This window comes from Carassius gibelio, chromosome A17, assembly GCF_023724105.1.
Source record: "Carassius gibelio isolate Cgi1373 ecotype wild population from Czech Republic chromosome A17, carGib1.2-hapl.c, whole genome shotgun sequence".
Taxonomy (NCBI): Eukaryota; Metazoa; Chordata; class Actinopteri; order Cypriniformes; family Cyprinidae; genus Carassius; species Carassius gibelio.
This window is the reverse complement of record NC_068387.1, coordinates 18,905,095-18,914,572: the sequence shown is the minus strand read 5'-3', so window position 1 is coordinate 18,914,572 and position 9,478 is coordinate 18,905,095. Positions and strand designations below refer to the sequence as shown.

At 34.6% G+C, this 9,478-nt stretch overlaps 3 protein-coding genes across 5 annotated transcripts; 1 reads left to right on the top strand and 2 right to left on the bottom strand.

Annotated features, from left to right (window-relative positions):
* The first annotated feature begins 40 nt into the window (after positions 1 to 40).
* LOC128031675 (progonadoliberin-3) lies at positions 41 to 1,953 on the top strand. The gene is made up of 4 exons (XM_052620010.1): positions 41 to 295; positions 824 to 968; positions 1,156 to 1,230; positions 1,329 to 1,953. The coding sequence occupies exons 2-4, from the start codon at positions 831 to 833 to the stop codon at positions 1,398 to 1,400; spliced, it is 285 nt and encodes a 94-aa protein (XP_052475970.1). The 5' UTR covers positions 41 to 295; positions 824 to 830; the 3' UTR covers positions 1,401 to 1,953.
* Positions 1,232 to 4,515, bottom strand: LOC128031671 (methylated-DNA--protein-cysteine methyltransferase). 3 transcript variants are annotated; one of them, XM_052620006.1, is made up of 5 exons: positions 4,386 to 4,515; positions 4,025 to 4,166; positions 3,690 to 3,826; positions 3,448 to 3,587; positions 1,232 to 3,353 (listed from the first exon to the last, which is right to left on the bottom strand). In XM_052620006.1, exons 2-5 carry the CDS (start codon positions 4,153 to 4,155, stop codon positions 3,198 to 3,200), a joined length of 564 nt encoding a protein of 187 aa, XP_052475966.1. In that variant the 5' UTR covers positions 4,156 to 4,166; positions 4,386 to 4,515; the 3' UTR covers positions 1,232 to 3,197. The 3 variants fall into 3 exon arrangements, with proteins under 3 accessions (XP_052475966.1, XP_052475965.1, XP_052475967.1); XM_052620005.1 differs by having other exon boundaries at positions 4,025 to 4,169; positions 4,386 to 4,503; XM_052620007.1 differs by lacking the exon at positions 4,386 to 4,515 and adding an exon at positions 4,277 to 4,298 and having other exon boundaries at positions 4,025 to 4,169.
* Positions 4,516 to 6,347: 1,832 nt separating this feature from the next.
* On the bottom strand, positions 6,348 to 8,853 carry LOC128031672 (BCL2/adenovirus E1B 19 kDa protein-interacting protein 3). The gene is made up of 5 exons (XM_052620008.1): positions 8,615 to 8,853; positions 8,024 to 8,171; positions 7,866 to 7,932; positions 7,000 to 7,229; positions 6,348 to 6,912 (listed from the first exon to the last, which is right to left on the bottom strand). Exons 1-5 carry the CDS (start codon positions 8,655 to 8,657, stop codon positions 6,867 to 6,869), a joined length of 534 nt encoding a protein of 177 aa, XP_052475968.1. The 5' UTR covers positions 8,658 to 8,853; the 3' UTR covers positions 6,348 to 6,866.
* Positions 8,854 to 9,478: the final 625 nt, after the last annotated feature.

The window sequence follows — 9,478 nt, the reverse complement described above, 5'->3', positions numbered from 1 at the left end:
TATAGTGAATCTGTTCCCTTGTGTGTTGATGTGACCATCTGAGAGTCTGTTTGAACCATTCAAAGGCATTATTTAATTTATCTCAGGGTTAACAGGTCCATTAGCTGGCCCCCCTGACAGTTATTTTTCAGGTTTTGAAATCCAGCCCCAGGTGTGCATTAGAGCATGGATTAGAGAGAAACCTGCACCTGTGGTTGTGAGTCTCCAGATGACGACATAACAATACAACTCATTTTAGGAGGACTGTATAAAGGAGACCAAGAACAACACATTTCATCTTGAACAAAGACAGCAGGTAAGACATTCTGTATACTATCAAAATTCGGTTTTGTTTTCTGAACATCTAGACAGACTGTGATAAATGTGCCAGTTTAGAATTAAAAACGTACATAATTTGTATTATAAATCTTAGCTGACCATCATTTTTAAAAGACGGTACAATAAACTGTTATATCCATATACGTTCACCCACCACTTTAATCTCTTAAAAGTAAAATAGACTTGATTTCCTTTTCATGAACATTTACATTAAGAGAAAGTATAGAATTTATGGACATGTTTGAATGGTTTCTGTGGATCTGTTGTTAGAAAGTGGGGTTGAATACTATTGCATTGTACCTTCACTATACATATAGTGGTTTTGCATCAGACCGGCACCATCTTAATAATTAGGTTTTATAAAATCAAAGGAATGAACACTGTATTTTCCCATTGTAAGAATCTGAACTGGATATAATATCTCAACTAAAACTAAACAACCCACCCAAAGATCATAACTGTTTATATGAGAGTGCAGTGTTGATATCAAATGTCTTTGTTTCAGTTTTAGCATGGAGGGGAAAGGAATGGTGCTGGTCCAGTTGCTAATGTTAGCTTGTGTGTTGGAGGTTAGTCTTTGCCAGCACTGGTCATACGGTTGGCTTCCTGGTGGAAAGAGAAGTGTTGGTGAAGTGGAGGCAACATTCAGGGTGAGCTTATCCTCTTGTTCTCATCTGCCTCCGAATGTCTGTCCATCCCATTGCATGTCAACTTTGGTCCTTTTTAGCAGGGGTATCAGAGAAGTGTTGGAACACGGGGAGGCCATGAAAATCTAAAGAAATATCCAAAGTACTAAGATGTGTCAGAACTAACAGAGTGAAAATCTGTCTTTGTCAGATGATGGATTCTGGTGATGCAGTACTGTCTATTCCCGTGGACAGTCCAATGGAGCGGCTTTCAACGATACACATAGTAAGTTTATGACGGTTTCTCTTTATTATTGGAAAACATCCACAGCTTAATTTCCCAGTGTGAAACTGATCATTAATGTCCTTCTATAATGATTATAGGTGAGTGAGGTGGACGCTGAAGGTTTGCCTCTGAAAGAACAGAGATTTCCCAACAGACGAGGAAGAGATTAAAAGCATAAAACATGATGATAAACCCTTGGAGCCTATGAGAATACAATTCAGTTTTATTCCCTGGGAACAACATGTTTTATTGAGTCCTGCTGAAATATCCTATTAATTTGGTTTTAAGAAATAAACTGTATTGGAGGTATATATAATGTAAATAAGTAGTATGCCTAGTTTGTTCAAAATAGATATTAAATGTGAGCGAAGCTGGAGCAAATGTTGCAGTAACTGACCAAATAACCAAAGTACTTTTTCCCAAAATGGACAAAAAACAAGTACAAATCCTAACTTTTTTTTCGCGTGGTGGTGCTATCTGGATATGTCAACAGTGATTTCAGAATTATTATTATTTATAATGTATGCCCTCATTAGAATTCAACATATGTTATATTTAAGACTGAAGCCGATTACATTTGTTGTGGCCAATAAATATATCATGAGTGTTTACAAAAGTTAGCCTAGCCAACCTGTTATCTCATTGCATTTGTTAGTATGATATTTCGGCATTTTCAAAGCACTGAGTAATTTGATTAAAACTGTGTTGACTATGAAAACTGAATTCAAGTGTAATGCTAAAAACTTGCCAATTATTTAGGTATATCAGTTGGCCTGATTGTGCTTAACTGACTAAAGCATTGAGTTCATCTCATTAAACCAATTACATCACTAAGGTTCAATAAAAGTGTGTCGATAATACACATTATTAAGACGCACATGTGGTCAAATAGCTGAGCTGTTAGCAACTGAACATGCACTTTCTCAAACATATCGTCTATATGGACTTTGATTGAGATGGCTTTACACCTCTGGTACTGATGGCTTTGCTCAAAAGCTCCTCATAGTTCACATAGTTCTTTTGCAAGGTGACATAATACCATATGTGAAGTATAGTGAAAGCTCAGCAAAGCCTGAGGCAGTGGAAGCAGCTCATATCACATGATAAAACACAATATAAAACAGTATCACACCACTGACTGTGGAGATCTCCCCAGGGAAGCCCGTCCTTCACCCTCCTATTAAAGAGATCATGACTGTCCGTCTGACACTGAGAAAGAACTAGAGATTGCAAGTGGAGGTGTTTGTATGCAAGCTCAGACTATTTCATCTGAAATCTTTGGTATTTGTGCTCAAGAGAATAACTGAATTTGCATTAGGTTAGACACATTATGGAGAAGCACACAAAAACCTATTATTAATATAATAAACTAATAATATAACATGCAAAAATAAATAAATATTAAAATATTAAAAAACTATCAAAATAACTTATTTTTTCTATTTGAATATATTTTTTATATAATTTATTCAGGTAATGGTAAAGCTGATTTTTCAGCAGCCATTACTCCAGTCTTCAGTGCCACATCATCTTTCAAAAATCATTCTAATATGGTGAATTGGTGCGCAGTTATTATAAGTTATGACTGGAGATCAATTATTAATAATGGCTCTGATTATAAATGTTGAAAACATTTATATATGTGGTTACATTTTTGCTTTAAAGAGCTGTTTATTAGCTTATACATTTTCTTATATAACTCTAAATGATAATTTTGACAATGTCAATGTAAGTGACAACCAGAACAAGTAGTTAACCAAACTTATTCTCAAAAACACAATAATCAAAAAAAAAAAAACTGCATACTGCAATTAAAGCAAAAAAACTAACTAATTAACTGCCATAGACAATATATGGATTATAACAAAGACTGTGTTTGCTAAAGTTTGATATAATTTGTCCAATCAATATAAATTTAAATAAATAAAATAAAACTGAGAAGCAGTGTGAAGTGGTTTTGGGGTCCATCAAAAAGATTTTTCACTCTTTGATGCATTGAGTACCAATGCTTTTTTTTCATGAGTGAGCAGCCAGACTTTAATATCATCTCCCTTTCCTCCCATATATGAGCCACTGTCCCCTGAACTACGCAGCACCCGGTGACATGGCACGATCAGGGGAATCTGAGTGAACAACAGACAAATGACTGCATCAAATGAGAAAAAAATAGATAAATAAAGATAAATCAATCTGTCATGATCATTGCAACAAACTCACCGGGTTATTCTTCATGGCTGAACCCACAGCTCGCACAGCTTTTGGATTCCCGATCATTTCAGCAAGCTGCTTGTAGGAGACCGTTTTACCAAGTCCCACTTCCTTAAACAGAGTCCACAGCACATGTGCTTTAAAAGAGTCTAAGTAAGAGAGAGAGGGAGGAAAACAGTGGCACTTAAAATACTTGTTTTTGCTTTAAGTGAACTACATGTGTAGTGGAGTAGTTTGTGTATGTGACTAACCATTCTGCATTAGCGGATTGTGTAAAGTAGGCAAAGGAAGTGCACTGACAGACTCGGGTTTCATGAAGTAGCACTGAAGCCAGTCAACACAGTGCTGTAACTCAGGACTCATTTCTGACCGGCCAACAGGCTGTACACTACAACAGGATAAACATTTAAAGAACAAAGGACAATTTGCTGAAAATGCACTGAATGTGTAGATTAATCTGAATCAAATTCAAATGATTCAGAATTTCGAATAGCTTCGTTTCCCTCACTATTAGCAGCACTACTGTTTACGTGTGTATTGCATGTTAGGACGGGCTGACAGTCTGTGTCATGTTTGTGAGGGTTACCTCTCGTCCTTTTCTGTTCCCAGTTTGATATTAATGGTATGAACTCCTTTCTCGCAGCCGCTCAGCAGGATTTCCCCCACTGGCGAGCTGAGAGTAACTTCACGGAGCACACAAGAACCGCTGGCAGACATCACATCACAACCTGCTGCCAAAACGCAGTTAAACACATGCATTATACACTGAAATGCCAAAACACACAAGCAGCTATTAGACATCATACTCCCACACGTTCACGCTAAAACACAAAGTTACTTTTTCACGCAGAAGTAAAATGCCACAGTTATTTGCAAGATGGCACTTCTTTTTATTACTGTTGTGAGCCGTGTTAAAAAAGATAAAAAATAATATAAATAAAACCTACATGATTATAACGAACAATGAACGCCAGGAACTTTTTGTGGAAGTGTCTTTGGAACGTGACTGGTTGAACATGTTGTTAATTTTACTTCCTGCTTGGGAAACTGATGAACGATGTCAGGGCACCCGACCAATCAGAGAACAGAATATATGCGCTCAGCTCTATGATTGGACCATTTTGCTCTCAATCTGCCTCACTGCCAGCAGGGGTATATAATGTCTACGTTTGTCTAGCAAATGAAATCTTGATAACAGGAATGTATATATATATATATATATATATATATATATATATATATATATATGTATATATATATATGTATATATATATATGTATATATATATATGTATATATATATATATGTATATATATATGTATGTATATATATGTATGTATATATATGTATGTATATATATATATATGTATGTATATATGTATGTATATATATATATATATGTATATATATATATGTATATATATGTATATATGTATATATGTATATATGTATATATATATATATATATATGTATATATATATATATATATATATATATATATATATATATATATATATATATATATATATATACTTTACATTATTCATTAACTCTTATTATTAAGGAGAATAACTATATTTTGTACCCTCATTTTGCACACCATTTCATAAAGACAAACGTGAACAAAAAAGATAAATCACATTGGTACAGTTGTGAAGGGATTCAGATGAATATGCAACCTCCGTCTCACACAGGGAGGACTCACTCATGTGCTTAGTTTCAAGACAAACTAAATGTTCAGCGTTTGGTTTTACTTTGGTTGCCTCCTCCTTATAGTAAAACTTGATTGTTTGAAGGAGAGCAAAGCTCATTTGAGAATTCAGTGAAGGATCTTATAGAACCTCCCCAGCCATGAGAACAATTGTCAGCCTATATGAGAATTAAATAAGACATAAAGAATAGACTTGTAGAGACATGGGCCATGTTAAATTTGGGCTGAAATTCATCCTTAGTTAAGTATCATTCCATTTCCTATGCTTTGATCATTTTTCTTTTCCTTAAATAATGGTAAGTTTAAGCAGATAAATGTTCCTGGAAAAGTGTGGTTTAACTGTAGGAAAATGTCACAGATGACTAAAATAATGGCTGCGAAAAATTCAGCATTGCCATCACAGGAATAAATTACATTTAAAACATATTAAAATAGAAAAGTTATTTTAAATAGTAATATTAATTCACAATATTATATCAAATAAATGTAAACTTGGTGAACATAAGAGGAAACCTTACTGACCCCAAACTTTTGAATGTTAGTGTAAATGTAACAATTTCTAGTGCTCATGACAAATTGAGGGATTAAGTAGCCAATCTGAACTCAGCAAGATGACACACAAACACAAAGTTACCATAATTTAATTTAATGGATTTGGCATTAATTAATTAAAATGCCAAATCCACGCTGTTGCAGTTACTCATTCTGTACATGTAATTTGATCATTAATATACGCCATAGCCACGTTCGATTATCGTTAGGCAGAATTTAATTATTCAAGCGGAGTTTAGTGTATTTTAGATTGCATTGCTATGATGAATAAGCAGGTCTCCACAGTCATCCAGTGTTTGGAATAGTTCATTCTCTGTGAAGAAAGAAAATACTGGCAGCCTATAATGAAATGGATGCTGCCATTAATCATATTGCCTGAAAATGTCTATAACACTAATTCTGTTTGGTACGTTTAAAATAAAAGTTTATAAGAAGTGTCAACTCCAAACAAAAACCAAACAGAAAATCCCAGAAGAATCGAATTACTTCGCCACCTGCTGTCCCTAAAATGCCAGTACAAAATTTGAGACTTGGTAGCAAGTTAAACATCTATTTAAATATTTGCTTATATGTACTTGGTCGGATGGATATATATATATATAAATGTGAAAGTTTTTTTTCAACAAAAAATAAATAGAAGATTACTATTTTGGTAGCACAGTTTATTACTTTTCCACAGCATGTGTGAGTAAATTAGAGTAAATGTAAGAATAAGTATTTATATGCCTCTGAATTTTCTGTCAAACATATATATATACAAATTTAAAATGTTATTTAAAAAGCATGTCAGCTGAAGGACTACAATGTGACGTGGTCAGTAAAATAATTGTCATGCTCATGTCTACAAAGTTACAAACATTATTAATTCCTAGCCAAAAAAAAAAAAAAAGATTAAATCTATTAGGCATATGTCCTGGATAATCTAATCTGATACCAATACAGAACTGGATTAATCTTTTTAAATTCTGTGCCAAAGTCCCCACAGGAGAACCAAAGAAAAAATAATGCTGAGAGTTTCTCTCATCATATTTTCACAGTGTCCTCTTACATAGTCCTGCATTTCTCCTGAAAGAAAACTAAAGGACTCCAGGCTGTCAGGTTCTTTCTAGAGACACTGAGACACAGCATACACACACACACACACACACACACACATGCTTTGACTCAGATAACAGAACACTGAGTGGAAAGGCGTCGTCCAATACAGATCCTGCAGAGAGAGATTAAAAATAGTCAAACTGTGAACAAAAGAGTGGCGGACATACAGTCAGTATTTATAAGTAAACAAATGTCTCACCCCAATCCAAGCATGAGAATGTGTGTCAAAAGTAGGGAGGGTAGCAGTAACTTCAGGAAGTTTGTGTTCATTTCCTTTTCATTTTTTTCTCTGTTTTTGCTGCACATTCTGTTCCGTTTTGGCCGTTTAATAATAAATGCTTTGGGTGGAAAATTTTCTGGCCGGCTGGACCATTCGCAGATTCTTGCGACAGCCTCAGCTTCCTGTGTGCTTTCTGCTACAACTTCCCCCTGGAACAGAAAGAGCAAAGCTTCAAAATAATATCTGATCTTTTAGAAATCGAAGATGTAGATGAGTTTGCTGAGATTTAGAGAGATATTTAGCATTACATGACTTGCAATACTTCGCCAGTGAAAACATCCATCATCTGTTGTCCTCTCACAGTAAATCCATAGACATATTTATTTTGGACTGTTTTTCTTGTTAACAGTGCTTGAATTGTACATGGTTCTTCTGATACAGACAAGATGATGTTTCACCGGAGAAAGCAGTATTATTGATAGAGGACTATCAAGTTGAAAGCAATGTTTCTTACAAACACACAGCTTTTTGCTCTACAAGATGTTGAATGATGGATTGGCATCGTGTGAATTACTTGTGGATTATTGTGATGTTTTTATTTGATATGTGATACCCTCATTCTAATGGCATCCATTATTAAGCAAGTGATGTAATGCTAAATTTCACGAAATGTGTTACCATGAAGAACAAAACTTATCTACATCTTGGATGGCCTGAGGGTGAGTAAATTTTAATGCAATATTTGTACTACTTAAAGCCACTGTTCCTCCTGTGAGTGTTATGGAAATGTATTTATAATTTAATAAATGCAAATCTATGCAATGGATTCTTTTTTTTTTTTTTACCTGTGAAATAATGTGTGTGTTGAAAGAGACTGCACTTATGAGTGGAGGTGTCTGGACACGTTGGGGACTAGGAGGAAACAAATGTGATTAGAATGATCATACACTTCCTTGTAAAGTCACATAGTACACGCAGATCACTTGAAGTGGTTTATACACACCTGCTACAATGAGAACTTGTCCGTGAACTACTGCTGGATTCCCGTTGTGCTTCCAGAAGCATTTTTTCTAGGTCTGTGAGATCAGACAGGGCTGGTGCGTCCTCACTATGTTCACTACATGAATCAAAGTGGAGCTCTACCCATGAGTCTGGTGGAGAAAGGTACATCCGAATATTTAGAAATTATCACTAAAAGCAGTTTCCACTTTTAGAAGTGGTGAATGCTTGATTGAGTATTTTACATAGAGATTTACAACAACCACCTACACTTACACTTGGTGTAACAGAAACTGAAGCAAAAAGGCTCCAAATGTGTATAATATATTAGTACGTATTTGGGTGTTAGTCCAATGTAAATGCGTCTTGTCCTTAAACAAACATTTGCACCAACAAAAAATAGAGCTAATGATTGTTTTAGCAAACAAGTTGCTGACAAGTTCTTCTTTGTGGACGTTTAGAAAAAGGAAACTGAGGGTATACATTGCTATAAAACCTAAGAATGAGGAAAATTATTTGCTGTTACTTATGGTCTTATTGTTTTCGTTAGTTGTTATTGGGTTATTATTCGAGTAAGACATATTATATAACTCACCGTGCAGACTTTCCTCCTGAATTATGAGTTTTTGCTTTGACATCGCTGTCCCTTGGAATTTCAATCACGTTTTGAACTGTAGTTTTCTATCTTTAAATTATTTTATTTTATTTATTTTTTTCGTAAACAAAATGAAAAAAAAAACTAAATGTTGCTCGACCTGAGAAACATACAGGGCAGTATCGCGCTCCTGGAAAACACTGACGAAATCTTTTGTTTACAGACAGACACTGAGCTCTTATTGGTCAGTCCGTGGACCAATCATCCCAACCTACGTAGGTCAGTAGAAAGCTGGCGCGAACCATGGTGCGAACACGCTGCAGAAGCAGCTGCTTTAACCATAGAACGTGTGTTTTTGGGTAGTCTACCTTACATTAAATATAAATGCAATAAAATATACTGATGTTGTTGTACTCTCTCTCTCTCTCTCTCTCTCTCTCTCTCTCTCTCAATATTCAAATGGCTTTATTGGCATGGCAAAAAAGAAAAAAAGAACACAATTATTTTTTTAAGTTTAGTGTTGATGATGTAGTTTGGTAAATATATATATATATATATATATATATATATATATATATATATATATATATATATATATATATATATATATATATATATATATATATATATATATATATATATATACACACACACACACACGTGTTTTTATACAGTCTGTGGTATATACACATTGCACACATCTGTAGTGCAGGTGTGTTTGTTTTTGTGAAGTCAGTGTGATTTCTTATGTAGGTGTCCTGAAGAAGTGTGTCCCTCGACTCGAGCCTTCATTTGCAAACATACAAGGCAACTTGGATTGGCTTTTCTTGTATTAAAACATAGAATATAAAGCATGTATTATAT

What these genes read in the sequence shown, in the direction of transcription:
- LOC128031675 (XM_052620010.1), top strand. Translation starts at nt 831, where the DNA reads ATGGAGGGGAAAGGAATGGTGCTGGTCCAGTTGCTAATGTTAGCTTGT. An exon ending in AAGTGGAGGCAACATTCAGG is followed by an intron (nt 969 to 1,155) that starts GTGAGCTTATCC and finishes TGTCTTTGTCAG; the next exon opens with ATGATGGATTCTGGTGATGC. An exon ending in GGCTTTCAACGATACACATA is followed by an intron (nt 1,231 to 1,328) that starts GTAAGTTTATGA and finishes TAATGATTATAG; the next exon opens with GTGAGTGAGGTGGACGCTGA.
- LOC128031671 (XM_052620006.1), bottom strand. Translation starts at nt 4,155, where the DNA reads ATGTCTGCCAGCGGTTCTTGTGTGCTCCGTGAAGTTACTCTCAGCTCG. An exon ending in GGAACAGAAAAGGACGAGAG is followed by an intron (nt 3,827 to 4,024) that starts GTAACCCTCACA and finishes ATCCTGTTGTAG; the next exon opens with TGTACAGCCTGTTGGCCGGT. An exon ending in CAGCCATGAAGAATAACCCG is followed by an intron (nt 3,354 to 3,447) that starts GTGAGTTTGTTG and finishes TTGTTCACTCAG; the next exon opens with ATTCCCCTGATCGTGCCATG.
- LOC128031672 (XM_052620008.1), bottom strand. Translation starts at nt 8,657, where the DNA reads ATGTCAAAGCAAAAACTCATAATTCAGGAGGAAAGTCTGCACG. An exon ending in ACACACACATTATTTCACAG is followed by an intron (nt 7,230 to 7,865) that starts GTAAAAAAAAAA and finishes TTTCTGTTCCAG; the next exon opens with GGGGAAGTTGTAGCAGAAAG. An exon ending in ATTCTCATGCTTGGATTGGG is followed by an intron (nt 6,913 to 6,999) that starts GTGAGACATTTG and finishes CTCTCTCTGCAG; the next exon opens with GATCTGTATTGGACGACGCC.